This window comes from Talaromyces marneffei, chromosome 6 (assembly GCF_009556855.1).
Source record: "Talaromyces marneffei chromosome 6, complete sequence".
Lineage (NCBI taxonomy): Eukaryota > Fungi > Ascomycota > Eurotiomycetes > Eurotiales > Trichocomaceae > Talaromyces > Talaromyces marneffei.
The window spans coordinates 2150525-2171734 of record NC_072353.1 but is presented as its reverse complement, the minus strand read 5'-3'; the positions used below and the strand labels follow the sequence as shown (position 1 = coordinate 2171734).

General features: G+C 46.9%; 6 protein-coding genes across 6 annotated transcripts; 2 read left to right on the top strand and 4 right to left on the bottom strand.

The window, feature by feature from the left end:
* Positions 1-588: 588 nt before the first annotated feature.
* Positions 589-1503, top strand: EYB26_008297 (uncharacterized protein; the record flags this gene model as incomplete). The annotated part of the gene is made up of 6 exons (XM_054267552.1): positions 589-607; positions 718-821; positions 888-927; positions 981-1046; positions 1106-1405; positions 1463-1503. 6 exons carry the CDS (start codon positions 589-591, stop codon positions 1501-1503), a joined length of 570 nt encoding a protein of 189 aa, XP_054123527.1.
* A 1168-nt stretch (positions 1504-2671) lies between these two features.
* On the bottom strand, positions 2672-3902 carry EYB26_008296 (uncharacterized protein; the record flags this gene model as incomplete). Its single annotated transcript, XM_054267551.1, has 5 exons — positions 2672-2687; positions 2780-2808; positions 2858-3157; positions 3268-3669; positions 3726-3902. 5 exons carry the CDS (start codon positions 3900-3902, stop codon positions 2672-2674), a joined length of 924 nt encoding a protein of 307 aa, XP_054123526.1.
* A 2198-nt stretch (positions 3903-6100) lies between these two features.
* On the bottom strand, positions 6101-8602 carry EYB26_008295 (uncharacterized protein; the record flags this gene model as incomplete). Its single annotated transcript, XM_054267550.1, has 2 exons — positions 6101-8503; positions 8561-8602. 2 exons carry the CDS (start codon positions 8600-8602, stop codon positions 6101-6103), a joined length of 2445 nt encoding a protein of 814 aa, XP_054123525.1.
* A 5242-nt stretch (positions 8603-13844) lies between these two features.
* On the top strand, positions 13845-16115 carry EYB26_008294 (uncharacterized protein; the record flags this gene model as incomplete). The annotated part of the gene is made up of 1 exon (XM_054267549.1): positions 13845-16115. The coding sequence occupies one exon, from the start codon at positions 13845-13847 to the stop codon at positions 16113-16115; it is 2271 nt and encodes a 756-aa protein (XP_054123524.1).
* A 331-nt stretch (positions 16116-16446) lies between these two features.
* Positions 16447-19999, bottom strand: EYB26_008293 (uncharacterized protein; the record flags this gene model as incomplete). Its single annotated transcript, XM_054267548.1, has 2 exons — positions 16447-19495; positions 19548-19999. 2 exons carry the CDS (start codon positions 19997-19999, stop codon positions 16447-16449), a joined length of 3501 nt encoding a protein of 1166 aa, XP_054123523.1.
* An 824-nt stretch (positions 20000-20823) lies between these two features.
* On the bottom strand, positions 20824-21210 carry EYB26_008292 (uncharacterized protein; the record flags this gene model as incomplete). The annotated part of the gene is made up of 1 exon (XM_054267547.1): positions 20824-21210. One exon carries the CDS (start codon positions 21208-21210, stop codon positions 20824-20826), a length of 387 nt encoding a protein of 128 aa, XP_054123522.1.

Genomic DNA, 21210 nt, shown 5'->3' with positions numbered 1-21210 from the left:
GTTCTTCTCTCTTCCAATTTGCTTACTTGCTTCTGGTTTGGTTTGGTTTGTGTCTTTACGCATTGCATGCATGCATCAGGTGGTTTATAAAGCGAGCAGTTCTTCTTGAGATATATACCCATCGCATGTCGAGTATATAAGAATGTCATGACTAACGAATACAGTCATTAGCCGTACCAATACGCTCCCTTTCTGTCTGAATTGATTCTCGCCATGTTGTAGCAATGTACACTGTATACTATGCCATAGTTACGGATGTTGCGGCGAGACGGAGCCGCGCATGCCTTACATTTCAGGCAGACACCCGTCAGCTCCGTTCTGAACCTTCTGATTGGCCTGGGCAAATCAACGTCCGACACCTCGCTCGTTCGCTAGTTAACTAACTAACCTTGACATATTACTCCGTGCATTCTTCTCTCTTCTTATCTTTTCGAGTCAGCCAACGCAACGGTTAACGAACGACGAGATTTATTTCTCTATTCGTGTTTGATTCAACGCACGCGAACGACGAACGGTTACGAAACAACTGGATAGGAGTTTTTTTCCGGAGGAACAAACAACTATTACGACGATACTTGCGACGACATCATGTGGATTATCAACTGGTGTAAGTTGTGGACGTCGAATTGTCGACAGATCTTGACAACATCGAGCTTGTTGCAATAATAAATAACAACGAAAGAAAACGGGATGACTGACGTATCTCTCTGCAAACAGTCTACGACGTCCTGGCATCCCTGGGCTTGCTCAACAAGCATGCCAAACTTTTGTTCCTTGGACTCGACAATGCGGGAAAGACTACTTTGTTGCACATGCTGAAGGTACAACAGTCAAGAACTGCGCAAAATTAAATGAAGGCGTGATGCTGATGGTTGGAATTTGGATAGAATGATCGAGTGGCTATTCTCCAGCCTACTGCTCACCCAAGTACGTACACAACCCATCTACAAAATGGAGGAATATGGACTAACGTAACAAAGCATCCGAGGAATTGGCCATTGGAAACAACCGCTTCACCACCTTTGATCTCGGTGGTCACCAGCAGGGTACTTCCCCCTCCCCTTTCCCCTTCTCTGCAATTTATCTAACCCTCGGTAATAAATAGCCCGCCGCCTGTGGAAAGACTACTTCCCCGAAGTAAGCGGTATCGTCTTCCTCGTCGACGCCAAAGACCACGAACGCTTCCCCGAATCCAAAGCCGAGCTTGACGCCTTGCTCGCAATGGAGGAGCTCTCCAAGGTCCCCTTCCTCATTCTCGGAAACAAGATTGATCATCCGGATGCTGTTAGTGAGGATGAGTTGCGTCATCATATGGGATTGTGGCAGACGACGGGTAAAGGCAAAGTGCCCTTGGAGGGCATTCGGCCTATTGAGGTTTTTATGTGTAGTGTTGTTATGAGACAGGGTACGTCTCCTTCCTTCCTTCTGGAGAGATTATAAATGCTAACATGTGTGGGTACAGGATACGGAGAAGGTATCAGATGGCTTTCTCAATATGTCTAATGTCTTCGCCCATCTACCTGTGATAACAAGACTGTGATAAGTATCCGCCTCCAACATGACAGTATCTGAACGTCAAACTACAAATCCCCTAGTTACAATAATCCAGATTCACCCTCCTCCTATGCTCCAACTACTTTTGGTCCGTCTTGTCGTCTCTATTACGCTCCTGTTCAACCAACTTTTTTTGTCCCCCTCACTTGCTCTTCATATTGCTATTCGTTTGTCGTCGTTTGGGAAGCGAGTCTATCAAATCAATCAATCAAATCAAGCAAAATCAAATAAACAAACCAAATCAAAAGAACAGTCTTTCGATCCAGGATTCCCAGAGTAGACAATATTGTGCATTACGTAGATAGTCGACTTTGCCTATCAACCTGCTTCACCCTCAATGTCGAAACCGGTCGATACGCAAGGGAATGGGATTACTTCAAAGTCTCGAGATGACGAAACGTCATGACAATTGGCGTCAATTGCATGACATAAAATGAAACCTAACCTAACCTGACAGTCGAAGTAAAGGAAAGAAGAAGGGAAAAAAAAAAAAGGAAACCAACACTGACACAAAAAGATAGTAAAAGAAACAGTCGAAGGGAAGAAGAAAAATGCTAAATCAGTCGAAGGAGAGAAAAAGTAAGAAGAAAAAAACCAAACACTTGTCCCCATTTCCTATCCTATCCTATATCCATGTCCATATCGTATGCAATGCATCGCATGGAATCACACAACACACTTGAGATAAAAACACACAAACACACAGCGCCAGAACTTGCGGGTTCAACTGGTTCCTTTTCTTTCCTTTCTCATGATCATCACCCCCCCCCCCCCCAATTTTCCCATTCTCAATAACATACCCAACATATTTATGTTCATGCGCCGTAATAAATCGTGTCGTGGTCAAACGTTCATTGAAACACCGTGATTGCGATCCGACTCAGAGGAATAACGGAGGGAGGAGAATGGAGGCGATCAGTCGGGACCAGATCCATGGTAACGAGAATAGTAAAACAAGGTAATTAATGAAGATTGGTCGGTCATCCGGTCGAATCGTAGTATGCGAGGTCGAGTCGGTTGAGTCGGTTGTTGAGTCAGTCAAGGTCAAGGTCGAGGTGAAAGCGAATCGTTAGTCAAGATTGGAGTGTTGAACCGAAGTCGAGTCAATCTGCTGTTCTTATTTCCGTCCGAACCTGCTGCACATGGAAAAGCTCGTATTTACTTCTTTTTCTGCTTTCGCGGAGGAGTGATGGGTCTGCCAGTGCTTATACCCCCGTGAACGTACTTTTGTTTCTTTTCGGCTGGTTTGAGAATCTACTTCAGTTAGCATATATCATTCACCTTTTAAAGCGGGAAAACAAACCTGGAATGAACATAACAAGCTCTCGTCCACGCTCATCATCGCGCCAGCGTTGTCGAATTCTCCGCAATAGTTGGGCGCACTGAACAAGGTCACTAATTGTCGCTTTGAGAAGAATTCGTAACCGTCTTCGACGACTTGGTGGGCTCGGCAGATCAGGTCCATGTCGTGTTTTTGCAAGAACCGAGACACAACATCTGGTCCAAACGTAAACGAAACACCTCGATCGTTCTCGCTCCAGCCAGTGATGTCTTTGTCGGGGTCGGACCACAGGAGATCGCAAAGCAGACCGCAATCGGGGATCTATTAAAGTCAGCGTGTTAGATTGAGCCATAGCTCTTTCCTCCTCTTCCACAGGGATACTTCGTCCTTTCATGTTGACCAGAAATTGATAAAAAAAAAAAAAAACTTACATCAGTGGGACGCATCACTCGGCGAATCTGCTCCATAGAGTTGAGATCCGGACTCAAGCCTCCGTGCATAGTGAAGATCTTCTCGTCGATAATGGCGGCAATAGGCAAGCAGTTGAAGCAATCGGTAAAGGTCTTCCAGAGCTTGATGTTGTATCGGCGCTTGCACTCATCGTAGAATCCGTAGATACGGTTGATCGACGCGCATTCGTGGTTACCACGGAGAATGAAGAAGTTTTCGGGATATTTGATCTTGTACGCAAGCAACAAGCAGATGGTCTCGAGGGACTGCTTGCCACGGTCGACATAGTCTCCAAGGAAGAGGTAGTTTGCCTCGGGAGGGAAGCCACCATATTCGAACAGACGTAGGAGATCGTAGTATTGACCGTGAATATCACCGCAAATCTACACCGTAACAATCAGCCTCTGACATCATTGCCTGAGAACAAAGAACAACGTACCTTGATAGGCGCTTCAAGCTCGAGAAGTATGGGCTGTGAGATAAAAATTTCTCGTGCCTTGGTACACAAATGACGAATCTCAGATTCTAGTAACTGCACTTGTTTTCCAGGCCGACTGCCCCTCACTTCCAACAGTCTATCGATGATAGAATCCAAATCCACGTCCTGGTCAGCCATGACGTGCGACCTTGAGAGAGAAGATTAGGCGGGGAAGGGGAGAGAAGCGGAGACGAAAAAGAAAAACGAATGGAAGCGTAGCGCTCGACCGATCTGTTGGATGTTAGTGAGATGATCTGTGGTGTCGGTCGGGTCGGGTCAACATGCGAGATGAATGACAAACGACAAACGCGATTACAGACGCGTTGTGACCGATAAAATAAGTGGGAAATAAAGGTAGACTGACATAGAAATCAAGACCCAATAGAAAAGAAAAATTAAAACCTCCCAGGTAAGTGTGGAGTCACAGAGCACGCAACGACTAAATCAGAAACGTCGGCAAAGATAGGCCAGCAGGCCTGCCTCGAGTAGCAAGAACTTCCGCTCCTTTCAATAGTGAAAAAGTAAGGCAACGAGGGAAAAGATGATCAAAGTCTCGAGTCTGGAAAAGACAAGCAAGCAGCCCAAATCAAATTTTCTCTGTGACGGACAGAAGCGAGATGGGTGCGACTGAAGCTTGATGAAGGAAATTCGATCGAGACAATCGAATCGTGCGCCGAAGTCGTGTGGTGATGGTCAGTCGTGAAGTGTATTGACAGAGCGATAATCAGTAGTAGCACAAGGAAAAACCGGGTTGGAGATCCTTTTTTGCCTTCGTCTCGCTTGAGTCGACGATAATAAACCGATCTAATGGATTTTTGAAGATGAAGATTTTTTTCTCGCTCTCAAGCAAGTCTCTTTTTGTAAGTATTCTTCCTCTCAATATCGTGGACGATGGAAACAGTGACGGTGGGTGGCGTGTTGAAGGAGTAAAAAACCAAAGCAGGCGGCAGAGTTAGAAGAAGAGACTTCCAGTGGTTCAAGGGCGCGCGCGGGTAACGGCGAAGGGAGGGCCAGAAGAAACGCGTGGATCGTCGGGCAGTAACAGCGACGTTAGGAGTTAGGCTAGTCGATGGATATGAGTTTGAATTGAATTGAATTGAATTGAATTGAAATCGAAAGGGGAAAGTCAAGTCAGTGAGCGATAAAAGAAGTAGGCAGAGATGGTGAAAAGAATATGACTTGACGATGGGAGGGGCGGCTTGGATGAATAATGCATTCATTGAATCAATCACACATCAAGCGTCGGCACTTTGCCTTTTCCTTAATATACACACTACACACTAGTATCTCTCTTTCCTTATTCCATATCCACTACTTACCCTGATGCTTGATAATTGATTATACACTGCTTGGCACGTCTAACAGAATTGTCCTACAGATTGATACTCATCATATCATCCAAACAACGTACTCTGGACTATGTACGGCTTGCGTACGTACATTCGTTACTCTAACCCGCAACCCATCGATATCCATCGCGTTCTAGATTCTGTTCCTCGACAACTTGGGACCAAAGCCCCTCTATCCCCCTCTTCTGACATGCTCTGATATGCCACATCTTCCGTTCATAAATCATTCTAGAACTGATCGGCCCTTGAGTCACAGCTGAATCACTTGACTAGGAAATCAGGGACCGCTCTAGATTCGAAGACTTTCGGAGATGAGCGATGGACGACGAGATTGGTTGCAACTTACAAGAGGAAACAAACGCTAGCTAGCTGATAGGTCAATACTTACTCAGTAATATAGTTATATCATGCTAAGAAGAATAGCCGCCTCGAGATAGCAGCCACTGAGCCACTTCCTGGATCTCCCATGTCTCTCCGAGATATCCACGTGGTGTGCCTTCTAGATACATAGTACTACAGGGTAGTTACTACGTATATATTGATAAATGCAATCCATCATTCATAGCTATCATATCTAAACATACAAAGCAATTCTCTGTATAACAACCCAAGGCAAAACGAAGCTTACAATCAGATAGCCAACACCGAATGGCTTGATAATAATCAAGAACCAATTCCACCAATGAGAGGAGACAAGAACGATGCTACCAACCGCGCCGCCTGGACAATACGAGCGGTCTAAAACTCAATCAAAAAGAATCAAACAAGGCGAAACAACTATTTTTGTGAACAAAGACAGAAACTAAATCATCAAAACATGCCCACCCAGATAAACGATAAACGCAGAAAATCAACAATAACTCCGTAGTATGCATATGCAATTATACAATCAAAAGTCCAAAGACAAGGGTATAATGATTCTTTCAAGACCATGGGTATAAATAATAATAATCGACGCGTCGACTTCAATGTGTTTATATGGGCGTATCAACCCACTGTCCGACCACTAACCAGCAAGTGACTCTCGGGACGACTGACGGCATCCGGTCGAATCATAGATGCGTCAAATACTGTGCCTGTCCGCGGAACAGCCGACAAATTCGCCTGCGGTCTAGGGGGTTGCGTCTGCCAGTTCCCCTCATGAAGCACGCTGAGCCAGTTGTTGTTGCTGTTGCTATTGCTGTTGTTATGGACGGCTTCTAGTCTTGGACGAAATATATTGCTTTCACCACCCAGACTGAAGTTGGCGTTCCAATCTATAGCATCCTGCTTAGCTGGTAGAACTTTCTGATTTTGAGACACAGGTTGAGTGATTGGTTTTTTCACCGGTTCAACATCAACAGGTGATGTTGTTGCATTCTCCTTCGGCCTTGTCGGTCCGCTCGCAGTGAATGGATCGACCAGCACAGGAGGATCAGGGGGCAAAGGTTTGTTTTGTAATGAGGAAGGAGAAGTGAAAACTTGCGTTACAGATTCTTCTCGAGACAAGTCAACAATACGTCGACGATTGCCTCTTTTCCGGTGTGTCGTCCCGGTGGCTCCCGTTGTTTCTGTTGCTGCTACGACGGCAGCGGCGGAGGAAATGTCTTGGGACAATAGTTCCGGACGCGCTGGTGCTGGCACCTTGCTCACAGTCTTTGCTGGCTCGGGGTCGACCGGTCGGACAACCGGCGCAGACTCCGGCTCAGCAACACGCTCTACCAACTGCTTTCGTTCGCTATATCCTGGACCCGATGCATCAATTATGATGTCTTCGGTGAATCCGGGAGTACGACGGAAGAGATTGAATATGGTGACCCGGTAGTTGGGATGGGTTTTGGTGAATGGATTGCCCGAGACCCAAATCTCTCGTATCTCAGGGAGACCTGTCAGCCGGGCAATTTCTGTAGGATCCGTAAGATTATTGTCGCGAAGGTCAAGACGCTCCAGCGAAAGGAGTCGTTCAATTCCAGCGAGCGATGACAATCGGTTTCCGCGAAGGTTGAGGGCAGTAATTGCGGGTAGCGGGTTCTTCGCAATCGACCGCAGTGAGTTGATCATGCAATTGGAGAGGTTCAATGCTCGCAGCGCCACCAAAGACGGCAAGCTATCGGGGATTTCGGCAAACAGATTGGACGACAAGTCAAGGGAGTGCAATGTGTTGGCAACCGGCATGAAGCAGTCTGATGGCAAAGTCGTCAAAGAATTGTCGGCCAATCCCAGATGACGCAGGAAACGCCATTTGGTTGGAGGCAATACCCCAGCCAAGAGGTTTGACGAGCTGCGGTTTCCATGAAGCGAAACCTCGCTCGAGTTTGAGCTGCCCGAGCTAGACCGCGCTACCTTGTTGATCGAATGCCCACGAGAGTGACGGTTTTGAGTATGTTGTCTCGACGAAGTCTGCGGACGCGTAGGAGAGTAGCTGCCTGTTCGGCGATGTCCCCGTTCGCCTTCGGACCCTCCTCGGATCATGGGAATAGATTTGGGGCTGGTACTGGTGGCTAGGTTGCTGCTAAGGCTGGGGGATCCTGGTGCCGAGACGGGTTTATGTGTGTTACTGGTACTACTGGTCTCATCGTATTTGTAAACTGGCTGGGGAGTGCTTGCCATGCTGCCACCAGGGATAGGCGAAGGGTGAGACTTTGACGAGCGGCGTCGACGTTTGTCAACGTCATCCAGAACGATCTTGGTCAACAGGTCGGCTGGGTCATTGATGTTGGCTCGTTTTAAGGTGAGCGTGCGCAGTTGCTCAGACAGCCTGTCCCAACCATAAAAGGAGCGAAAGTCGATATCAATGATCTCAAGAGCACTCAAGTTCTTGAACGCGTGTAACGGAACTGCGGTATCCAGGGGAAATTCCTCGTAGCCGCGGATGAGACGAGCTCGACGATCCGGGGCGAGGCGCAGACAGGGGATCTTAGTGAATGCAGAGTACAGGTACTTAAGGTCGGCTTCCAAAGCAGCCTTTGCCTTTTCGGATTTGGTGACGGAATCTTTCGAGCCGAGTCCAAAGGAAGACCAGACGGCGCTCATACCAGACATGACACTACGAACGCTGGATACGGAGTGGATAGAATCGCGATCGCCACGGGTACGACGTGGCTGATTCAGGAATGACACATACGAGGAGGATGAGTCATTGTGAATGTTCTCTAAGCGAACATTCATAGAGCCCACCGCAATGGAGAGGTCCTCGAACTGGGACAGTAGGTAGAAGAGGTGGTGCGGGGTAAGGGTCAGCTTGGCTGGTTTCACGTTTTGCGAGGTAAACTTCAAGGCGCCAAAGGAAAGGGCGGCGGCTAGGGTAGATGAGGTAGAGGATGCATAGTTGTTGGAGGGGACGGACTGGCGTCTCAGCTGCAGAGCGTTGGCCAAGGCTTTTTCATGAGTTCGCACGAAGCTGGCGAGATTCTATACCGGAAATATCAGCAGCCGTCCTAGCATGGTAAGATGAAGATAAGAACGCACCTTGATGAAAAGTTGACCATCCTCCGAGTTGAGTTTCTCCATTATGAGGTTGATTGTATCTGCCTAGTCCAACGTACAGGATCCAGGCAACGGGTACTGCAAGACGAGCGCTCAAGGAAAACAAGAGAAACGGTAGAAAAGTCCCATCGACATTTTCGCTGGTCCTGCCAGGTGTGTATGGGGATATTCTGCGAAAAAAAAACACAACGTTAGTATCGAGAAAATAAAAGAAGGGAACGAAAGAAAGAATGACACGAAAAAGGAGGAAAGAGGAGAGAGGCAAGAGTCAGAGCGAGGCTGTAATGTACCAAAGGTACCTGCTAATAAAACAAGGTGTGTGCACCCACGAGGTACTACTTTCCGCGGTGGTTCACGAGACCTGCGGCTTTTGTCTGGCTGACCCAGGCAGAGAGTGTGATGTCTCAGCAAGGATGCAAATGAGACGTCGAGTACCAAGTAATTATTGGTATAAATTCAGATGATGTTGAATCTGATGGTCGTCTCGTGTGGCTGACCAGTTTTGTGCCTTGTTTTGCTGACTCGCCCTTGCAGTCGAGATTTTTCGCGATCGGCTCGACCGGTCCGCGGAATAGTAGGCGGGAGGTAGAAAATGTAGGAATTAGGATTAAATCAATAACCAGGAAAGAGGCGATCCAAGAAGATCAAGAAGAGGACAATCGAGAGAAATATCAAAAGAGAAAAAAACAAAATATGGTGGTGGTGGTGGTTGCTTTTTCTCCGTAGGCAGAACAAACACGCTATCCAAGGCTGGTGCAAAAACAAACGAGTCAGGGGGAGGGGCTCTTTTCTGGACTGATTTCCAGCCTAGTCGCAATGCAAGATGCAATTAGCGAATGGCTTGGATTATTGAATGCGACAGAAATGCTGCAAAATGACAGTGGTATGCAGTAGCATGGAAAGAGCAGGGAGTGAAGAAAAATAGGGAATCAAAAGATGCAGGATGGCGTCTGTCAAGAGTTACATTAACTTCGTTACTACCAGCACCAGCACTAAATAGTACTACGAGTATGTACGTAGTGACTAGTGGTGATAACTAGCCCTGCCGCTACTCCCAAGGTATCCATAACTTATCTGATATGTATGGAGTACTGACCACCAGCATATCATACCTCTATCAGAGGCGACTCCGTCCTCGGCACCGTCGAGCAAAATAATCGAGATGATGCCGTGCACACACCCCTCCACCGGAGTAGTGCGACTCCACCGCTGCTGATAGCGCAACGCCGTCCATCTCGCTAATGCGCTAAAGGCAGCTAACCGTATCACAATACGCTGCTCAGCCTGTCTTTGGCGCTAATCACTGTACTCACTGCACCAGTAATGGGAGGGGTGGCATCTGACTGTCCTCTTATTCGTCGGGAGCATGGGATGGTTCTTTTCTTTTTTGAGCAGATGCACATACGAAGACCCCGTGCCAATGGTGCAAGAGCCCGCAAGTGCTGCCGCTCGACGAATCCTTCCAAGTGCTGATCGGATGACAGAGTTTATTCGGATTTTGGTATGTACATTTTTTTTGCCATTTGAATGAATGTCTAATTTATTGGTGCTATTCCGTATCCTAGCCTACAACGTAGTGTGTATGCCTCGGTGTTCCGTGCATCGGCCTTTGGTCGGCCGGCTTTACCATTCTGTATGATCCGTACATAACAAAGACATGGCGAGGTTGTACGTACTTGACCACTGTCCACTCCCTATTGATAATATGATAATATCCAAACAAGTTCAGCTTCTGGCTCTCGGGCCTTTGCATGTTCATTTGATATACGTACTCCAGCATGACCATCTTAGCAGCATCTTAGCATCTTGGTATCAGCTAGTCAGTGGCCGGCCAATCACAGCGGCCCATCCGCCGATGTCCTCGCACGATGCTTTCTGCCTTCAGCCTCGGTGGAACATGGTGCATTTGATATTTTAGTATTTCTTTATAGTTTTATATTTCATGTTTTAGTTATATAAACGGTTATTACCGGGGGGGTGGCATCGTTGGTCGAGGTATACTCCATAGTAGATACAATTGAATAAAAGGAATGAGGATCCAGATGTACTACGCAACGATTCAAGATCGGTTCCATGGTTTAATCGATAAGATGCCAGCCCATCCGCCGACCAATCACGCCCACGGCTACCCACATCCCTCTTCTCTGGTCAATATAACAGTTACAGTATACAAATGATCCTCTCCAAAACATCGAAACATCGAAAAAAGCTTCAAAAATTCTTAGTGGGAGCGGTAATATCAACCAGCCCCGCATAAAACATTTCCTTCTCGACTGCCCAGGACTCCAGGTCTCTATCCGACTCGCCGACTGGTCAATTGTGCCACCTCCCAGCACCAACGGCTCGCCCGGTTCGCGCTGATTGGTTTAGAGTCGAACATCTGAATGAACGCAGGCCCTTGCTCCGATCATCATTGGCTGCTCGCACACAGGTCACCTGCAGTCTGCGCTCTGCAGCCGGAAAAGAAATGAAGATGCAGAAAAGAAAAGAAAGAGAGAGAAAAAAAAATTGAAAATGCAAATTCGGAGATCGCGCAAGCATTGCATCAATGCATTTCTTCTGTGACTGATATACTACGAGTAGGTGCGTGATGAGCCATAGGATGCGATGCGTACCTTGCCATCGATCGCCAACTCCAAGATTGGGGAGAGTGATTGGCCGGTCCTTATGCTCCGTCCACACTCCTTGATCCAGATTCCATGGTTCTGCCCGCCGAGTACATAATGTAGTATGCATACACTACTGTGTATATAGTACTCATAGTACAGTAGTCGCAAGAGAGTATGCGCCATGCACCATGCACCACCATGCACCATCTCCTTGTCAGGGTCTACAAATCATACCCCTCGCTCCCTCATACCGAGGACACTTGCCTTTCACTAAAGGATATACCGTTTCATCTCTCTGTATGTTTCATTGGTCGTGGTGATGTCTCACCCCTCCATCTCGGAGCGGAAATATGTTCAGGATCTAGTAGGATTTTTAGTGAACCAAGGATTAAGCATTCCGTTTTCTTTTGTATACATATTTTCTGAAGGTTTAGACTTTGAGAAACTGGCGGTGAGCGGATTTCAGCTGTGCACTGGTTTCTTGAAATCAACATTGGTCGTTGCGAGATTTATCAGAATGCACTTGTATCATGATGTTATTGTTGTAGTTATTCATAAACGTAACTAATATCGTAACGAATATTAGTCGACTACGTAAGTTAGTGACCAAGTTACTAGTATATGTCGTTAGGTAAGAGAAGAGATTGCCGGGTCTCGTGACCATATCTGATTGTCTTGACCGGAGTGCACGTTCCAACCAATGTCCCGACTAGGAAAATTAGTAGTACCACCGCGGGAACTTATCTCGAGCCACCGACCAATCATGCCATCGTGGAGCCAAAACAGATCTTTTGTGCATGCCCATGAGTTGATGTGATGTTATTACGAGTATGTATGTAGTACGGAGCTCATACGGAGTCTTTGTCGACTTGCTTGCAGATATTTTATACTTCACGGCCTACCTCAGTCTAGTACCGTGGATCAGTGGAGCATATAACCAACTTTTATCTTGGAAGTGTGTTCATGATGGTGGTTTATACGTACCTACTACCTACTGTAGTAGGTAACACCATAAGAGTATGATCAGATCAGCAGTTCGTCCGCTCCATTTTTTTTTTTTTTTTTTTGTACTCTGTTTTGTGGATTCCAATGTGAGAATAACCTCATTTATGACATTTATGACATTTATGACACCCAAAGTTTGTTAGTGCAAGGCGTAGAGGTTAGTTAGGGTCTCCGCATTTGACTGGGATATCCCTTGATATGTGCTCTTATTCCTTGCGTGGTTGATCTGTTATACCATACCACACATACCACATGTACCAAGGTAACTTGACTTCATACGCACGGATCATTTAAGCACCATGTACTCCGTAAGATACCACGGTACGTACTACTGTCAACTGGTAGTACGTACTACATAGTATAGTTAGTAGGTAACTTAGATAACCAATACATACTAGTGGTACACCCTCCATGATCGACAGTGTACACCTACCACCCCGAGATAGGACGAACGCTGACGTCGAATTGCCACTTTAACTGTACTTATCAGAGTTTGAGTCCGTCCATCTCGAATGAACGTGTGCTTTTCCGGATATTCCTCGAAATAAAGTTGAGATGTTCACCAAGGACCAAGGACAAGTAAAAAGGCATGTGCATGACACATGACTTGCTTTGTCCACATGCTTTTTTATTTTATTTTCCATGCTGACTGTTACTAGAACCAAGGAAGTAGGATATGTATCGATCGCTTTGCCACATTTGTATGTATCTACACCGATCTTCGTACCAGCGCAAACTTTGTATGATAAGGATGGAGGGGTAATTATCGGGATCTCTACTAGATTATCCTGGTTGACACCTTGAATGGTTTCAGTTGCTTTCACATATTTGAACCAAATGGTGTGGTTGAAAGAAAGCATTCGATGATGTTCAATGCGTTGTTCTGTGCCGATATTTCCTTGTAGATATTCGACATCCTTGGAGATTGTCATAATCGCCACTCTTATGAAGCCTCTGACGTGGCAACCAATCAATCACGGCTCGACAAAATAAATTGAGTATCAACTCTAAGCATGGGACCAGCATACCACCCGTGGCATGAAGCATAGATAACTAACTACGTATACCCGAAGCTTATTATGTAAATGACGATGTCTTTTGTCAGGGGGATGTCAACTGGTTTGAATGACGCAGTAGGTAATGCTTCTTTTATGTATACGGGCATGACTATGACTTGATAGAGGGGATATGGTCAATGTCAAACAACATTGAAGGCAACCGAGTCTTAATATTTTGCTAGGACTTCCTCGGCCGAATTGTCTCGGTTTGAGATCTGTAAGGTGACGGGGAAGTACTGCACGTCTCGGCTGCTGATATCACAACTTATGCTACCGGCAGCTCTTTCAATATCTCATAAGGGTTTATGCCAGGTGCTTTGATTGACTAGGTCAATTCATTCAATGTGTTATCTACGGAGTATGTGTAGAGTGATGTAGGGTTAGGGCTTAGATATAGTTACCAGCCACACCGCGACACTACATATGTTTACCGTGGTGGCTGAGCCCCACATGCCGTGGCGTAACATGTGACGACGTCATCCCATTTCAACACCCAAGTTTGGCCGTTGTCTGATCTCATTTTCGCAACATGACAAGAAAACCATTGAGCATGGTCTACAGCCGAAACATCATGCTCATTAGCTTACGATGACAATGAGCGCCGGCGACAAACCCTCGTCTTCGACAACATCACTCCAACCACGGGAACCCCTCAAACCGGGATATGACCCGTCTCTTCTCCCCGACTACGAGACCCCTTTTATTACAGACGATGACCTTCGTGCCTTCGAAAAGGCGCTGAGCGCTCCCGAAGTCGAGCCTTTAGTTGCCATCAACGACTGGCGTCCAATCCGTCAGCGCGTCCGACGACCATTTCGTTCCCGCGCCGTATCAAATACCACCAACAAACCGCCTCGAAGAACAAAAGATGAGACGCGCGAAGGGTTTCTGTACACACTACTCAAATACCCCTTTCTAGTGACTGTGTTTGCCTGGATTGCGATTCTCAGCATTGTATATGTTTTTACTCGGCTGTACATATATCTCTACGAGCACTTTGTGACCTGGACCGGTCGACGGGAGAAGTTGCGAAGGTCACTGCATTCTACTCGAAATTACGAAGATTGGCAGCGTGCGGCGCATAATCTGGACATATATCTTGGCAATGAGAAGTGGAAAGAAAATGACGAATACGCTTATTACGATTACTTGACGGTGAGGAAAGTGGTAAAACAGCTCAGACAGCTGCGGAAACAAGTCGAGGAGACGCAAAACGGCAATGTACAGCATGAAGAAGCCGTGGAAGATCTTCGCTCACTTTTAGAGGCTTGCGTCAAGAATAATTTTGTTGGGGTTGAGAATCCGAGACTTTATAGTGAGGCCTATTCAGGTACGAAACATCTGGTGCAGGAATATATTGATGAGGTGCATTTATGCCTGGAATGGCTGCTTAATACTCGGGACTTGACCAAGGAAGTGAAATATCGTCATTTTCGACATCTTGATACAAACTTCGGACGGACTGCGCTGTGTTTGTCCGGTGGAGCCACCTTTGCCTATTACCATTTTGGTGTAGTCAAGGCTCTACTGGACAATGGAGTCTTACCAGAGATTATCACGGGAACATCAGGAGGGGCATTAGTTGCAGCGCTGGTGGCAACCAGGACAGACGAAGAATTAAAGCAACTACTCATTCCAGCTCTGGCGTATCGCATCAAGGCGTGCCACGAACGGTTTCCCGCTTGGGTCAAACGATGGTGGAAGACAGGTGCTCGCTTCGATACTCTCGACTGGGCCAGACAATGCAGTTGGTTCACTCGGGGCTCCATGACTTTCCGGGAAGCGTTTGAGCGTACCGGAAGAATTCTCAATGTTTCATGTGTACCCTCAGACCCCCATTCACCCACCATCTTGGCCAATTATCTCACCTCCCCTGACTGCGTAATCTGGAGCGCAGTGATAGCTTCAGCTGCCGTCCCCGGTATCCTGAATCCGGTAGTCCTTATGAAAAAGAACAAAGACGGCAGCCTATCCCCATACTCCTTTGGCCACAAATGGAAAGACGGCAGTCTTCGCACTGACATCCCCGTCAAAGCACTCAATCTCCACTTCAACGTTAACTTCACAACCGTCTCTCAAGTCAACCCTCACATCAACCTATTCTTCTTCAGTTCCCGGGGCTCCGTCGGTCGTCCCGTAACTCATCGCAAAGGCCGCGGCTGGCGAGGCGGGTTTTTAGGTTCGGCAGTAGAGCAATACATCAAACTCGACCTGAACAAATGGCTTCGCGTCCTTCGACATTTGGAGCTTCTACCTCGTCCCTTGGGACAGGACTGGAGTCAAATCTGGCTACAGCATTTCAGCGGGACAATCACCATCTGGCCGAAATCAATTCCGTCGGATTTTTGGAATATACTTTCTGATCCCTCACCAGACCGTCTTGCGCGCATGCTACAAGTCGGACAACAAAGCGCATTCCCGAAAATCAAGTTTATTCAGAATCGGATGAAAATCGAGAATTTGATTATGTTAGGTTTATTGAAGAATTCGCTCCATGGATTGAATCATGATAACTCGCCTCTACTCTCCCGTCGACATGATGAATATGACAAAGACGGCGCCGGAGAGAAAAGAGAAGGCGATGAACTCGACGAAGTGACGAGAATAGTCTTTTTACCCGGCGAGCCAGAAGAAGAAAAAGGGGCCTTATCCTCTGATCGCCTAAGCGTTCCGAATCAGCACCCTCTCTCATCGTTATCGGACCCTCACTCTGCCCCTGTTCCAAGTGATCATCGACGGAGTAGCGTCATTGATGAAATGCGTCGTCAATCAGCTGTGTTCTTTGACGATTCGGATGTGTATTATGGCGAAGAGAGTGATGAGAGTACTGGACTAGGTGTTGGTGGTGGTACGAAGGGCATCTAGAATGAGAAATAGGAAGACGAAATCGTCACGGAAATGGACATGGTTTGTTGATGGATATATTTCACGTATTTAATACGCACCTCTTTCTTGGAAATTGTTTGACCATGAATCTTCACGAAATCTCTAGTTGACTCTTTTCTTATAATCTTCACCATCCAATACTGAAATTAACAGTTTCGTTTGGGATATTGTCTCATTAAACAAATTATTTTCATTAAACCCATTAGTCATTAGCTTGGATAGAAGAACCCATGTCAATATAGACAGAAACATCTGGCAGAGCTGTTCTCCCTGGATAACATATAAGTGAAAAGACAGATTTAAATTAAGATTATGTAAATGTCCAAGTATTGTGTATATGCTGCGTGTCGGTTTGTTGGTCGTGTATGACCCAAGGATTATTAATACCTGGTCCTGATGGCGTATCAGAAGAAAAGGGATATGTATATGTCGACACTGATGATTGCGATGTCCCATAGCGAGGTGAGTGCTGCCCCTGCTTTTCAAGGACAAGCGATGAATAGGCGTGATAAGGAGGAGGGAGATCTCCTTCCAATTCGACTACTTCGGAATTTTCTTCTTCTTCATGCTCTTCCTTCTCTTCAACATCGGTTTTGCCTTCTCGGGAGGTATCATTTTCAGCTTCATCAAGCTGAAAATTGAGCTGAGCTAATGATTCTGCTAATTTGTCGGCTGGGACGGATGTGGACGGATCAAAGACGTGGATTTGATGAGGCTCTCGGATTGTAGGCGCTATGGTACTGTCATTATAACCCCGGAGCTGATCGTAGTGAGATGGAAAGGTAGCCATTGGTTCAGAGATTGTTGCTAATACAATTCCTTCCTCCCCTCGTTCGCCTCGGTGCATGTGAGGAGGTGTTGCAGATCTGCTACTCGGCAGACCTTGCTCTAAAGTCCCGGGGAGTTCGTTTGGCAGCTGGTTATATGTTGCTGTTGGGAATCTAAGGGGTCCTGGTGCCGCTGTCATAGTCACGTTTGAGTAGTGAGATGGCGTTTGAGCAGCATAATGACTGACGTCCGCACGAGGGACAGAAGTGAAGGCATTGCGAGTTGAAGGTACCGATATCTCATCCATTGATGGCACTGGTTGTTGCTGACGAGATTCGTTGAGTATCTCAACTACTTGCCTCTTCTGATCTGGGGAAACATTCGCGTCCAAAGCGAACCCTAGTTGCCCAGAAGCCATGCCCATCGTATCCGGTGAGAAATTAGCAAAATCCAAGAAAGAGACTGCTGAAGGCTCGGCTGCTACTATCAACTCCAATACATCTGGGTGTCCATAGTATGCCGCATAGCGAGCTGGGGTCCATCCCATTTCATCTTTACTCAAGACTGATGCTCCATGTTTTATAAGAAGTGACACGACTGGGAAATAACCACCTTTAGCTGCCAGACACAAAGGCGAGTCTTCGTGAGATCGAACACCGAAGCGTAAGTGTAATGGAGAGCCGAAATCTAACAGAGTCTGTACAGCCGCTACATGGCCGTTTCTGGCAGCGACGCATAATGCTCGATCTCCTTCTGCATCTCGGACTTCTAGAGATGCCCCTTTCTCGCAGAGCAGTCTGACTAACCCTACCGATCCTTCTGCTGCTGACATGTGAATCGGCCTCTGCTGTCTAAAGCCAGTCTCGCCCTCAATGTTCGCTCCGGATGTTAAGAGCAGTCGTACAATTTCGGTATTGTCAGCCTTACAAGCATAATGCAATGCATTGAGACCAGCCGCACATCGGGCCTCTAACGGACAGCTTTTTCGGATCAGAAACTCGACAACAGCAAACTGGGAGTTCATAGCCGCAAGATGTAGGGGAGTCCTCCCTTGTACGTTTGTTGATGCCAGCAAGCCGCGTGAGTGACTGGTAAGATAGTCAACAATCTCAACATGTCCATTATAAGCAGCCCAGTGAAGAGCGGTCATTCCACCTTCATCGACGGTTTTGAATTTTGATTTGCGGTTCATAAGCAGTTGGACAGCTAACAACTGGCCGGTCGCTGCTGCACATATGAGTGGCGTTCTTCGCTCACTGCCCGCGACATCAATATTCGCTTTATTTCTCAATAGAAGATCCACGACGTTCACAAAGCCTCCTTCGCACGCGTAATGTAGAGCCGTCATCATCGATGCATCTCGCGCATCAATGTCTGCGCCGTAGCTTACGAGCAACCCGGCAATTTCAACATCTCCCTGTCGAGCCGCAACATGCAGAGCGGTCATTTGGTTGTCTGCTCGAGCATTAACCTTTGCACCGTTTTCGAGAAGCATCTGCGTTGTCTGCAAATGTCCGTTATTAGCTGAGACCCAAAGGGCTGTTCTCCGAAGTCGGGTTTCGGCCTCGATATCTATTGCTTCCATGACAAGCAGCTCCACAACACTGACGTGACCACGAGATGCTGCGAGATGAAGTGCCGTCGAGCCTGATGCATCGGTGCGGTTCAGTTGCGCATTGTTCTGGATCAATAAATCAGCGATATCGTCCTTTCCGCAATGAGCTGCCACCATGAGAGCGTTTCGCCGAGTATGGAAATGCAATTCTTCAATGTCATGACCACTCCCAATCAGTCTTTCAACATCGTAACGTGCACCGAACTGGGCTGCTTTGACTATATCTGGAGCATTGCGACCGGCTTGTGTATTCGGATCAATGCTTGTAGTGAATTCACTTTCGCGGCCTCGCCGGCCTCTTGTCGATCCCACAATGGGGCTGATAGTTGGATTTCGCGATTGAGAGGGTACCAGGTTCGCTCGACTAGATGTGTTCAGCCGTTTCAGGCTCAACTTGGAAAGGAATTTCTCCCGTTTCGAACCTGTGCTTGACGGTAACGCAGCGGCGTCATTGGTAGACACCCAGCGACGGACTCCAGGATTTTGCTGCCGAATCCGTTGTATGCCAAGAGAAACACTATTACTGCGTCTGTGATCTGGAATGATCGAATAATTTGGGCCCAAGGAAGGACCTCTACGTAGAGGCGTGTTTGGTGACAGTGAATTGGTGGGTGTGGGATTGCGACTGACATATCCTTCGTCACTCGCCGAATTGGATGTTGCCATAGACATGCCTCGACGCAACCCGACATCTTCTTCTAAACGAATTTGGGATAGAACTGGTTCAATTCGAGGCCTCCGGTATTGTGTCTGTTGCCGTTGATATGCTGAAGTAGCCATTAATGCACTATCAAATTCAAATTCCGTTTCGCCAACAGACAACAGTTGTCGGCCGTTAATAGAATGAGTATCAATCTGGGAGCCTGCAGCACTGCCAACTGTGCTCCGAAGAGTTACAGTATCGTCGGCTACCTTCTTAATTATGTGCCGGCTTTCCACTCTCCGGAGAAGCTCAAGTTGTTCGGTGGAGGATCGACTATAAATGTCAGAAAAGACGATGGGGTGGATATGACTGCTGCAAATCTCACCATTGGCAGGCCTGTAGCAGCAGATTCAAAGCACGAACTTGGCTATGCAGTCGCTCTTGTAAACCATTCATCAAGTCCTCATTCCAGAGTACTTGAATGCGTGCCCTGAAGGCGAGGACGGGCAACTCAGCATGTCCATTGACATTGATTGTCAGCTCAGCAACTTTGTCCGATAATACTTCCATAATCGCACTGCAACCGTCAATTGCGACAGCAACAGACTCTTCATACTCTCTGTGGCTGGAATTGACTTCTGCATTATATCTTGCCCAGTCGTGTAATTGGGTAATAGCGGATTTGATGGTGGTCAATTCACCTATCAGGGATCGAATGGTGAGGTCCGCATTCTGGTATTTCCCTCGAAGACTCGACAGACCGGCGATTGTCTGGCCAATGATTTGAGCTACTTGAAGCGCTCCACTGATAGCACCCAGGGCAGACAGAGGATCCATCTTATCGATGATGGTAGGAGAGGGCTGACATCAATCATTCACTTTATTTGTTTCTGAGAGCGCACAATGGGAGAATTTAATTCTCGAACTCTCTGTTCTTAAGATACAGTGAGCGCAGAGCATTATTGTCAATGCGTCAACGTGATTGAGCGCTCATTGACTGACTAGTTATTAGATTTGGGGGGGCTGTGCCGACGTTGAATGCAAGCTAAATGGCTGTAGCTAGATTGCCCCTGTTGAAGATGAGGCTGTGCCTGAAATGTGGTTGTGCACTACCGTATGACAGACCTCTATTTTGACAAAATGCAACCATTCTAAATCTATGGTAAGGATTGATGAGGAGGCTAATTCATTGGGGGATGGAAAGATAAAACATCAATTCCAATGTTGAATGGAACTACCAGTACCTGCCGGTAGTGGATACCGGGGATGTGTGGCTAGATCCCGGATAACCCTAGCTTGTGTAAATACTCTGTATACACACAGTGGCACTGAAATGAGGTGAGAGCATCCTGATAAACAGGAATAAACAGAGAAGCAAATAAAATAAACGGCACCGACCTTTCCGAAAATTCATAAGAATAAGTAGTATCTCTCAATAAATCGTCATAGAAAACTAAACACATGGCAACTAATGGGCGTCCTTATATGTATCCAGCCCCTAGTTCCTTAGACTTTCGTCTTCTCTCTTATAGTTGATCTATCACCCGGGTATATCATAACTGCTTTCCCTTCGTTCTATATCTTCGTGCTGCAGTTGTAGTCGTCATAGTCTGAATAAGGGGCTGGCATGCGTCCATAACAAAACCACCTCCACCATTCCCTTAGAAGCAATCATGCGCACACTTGGCAGCAGGGATGTCCTCGCATGGTTCACACCATGCCTCAAAAATGCTCGGGTTATACCCTAAATTAATGTTGTAGCAACCGCTGCCATAATAAACAAGACAAGCGTTGCAGTTGTCGCTATAGGTGACTGCGAAACAGTTTCTGGGTCCACAGCCATCATTCACGTCGATGAAGTGTCCACCGGGAAATGTAGTCTCATATGTTCTTCCCAAGAAATCCATGGCGAATGCTGGTGAGTATGGTGTTCCGTAGCACTCGTTGTCGTAGAAGAGCCATGAAGCGTACTGTGTAGCCCAGGCAGGACGTAGGAGAAGGAGGAGGGAAGAGAGCACTAGAAGGACCGTCCAGCTTTGACTCATCAT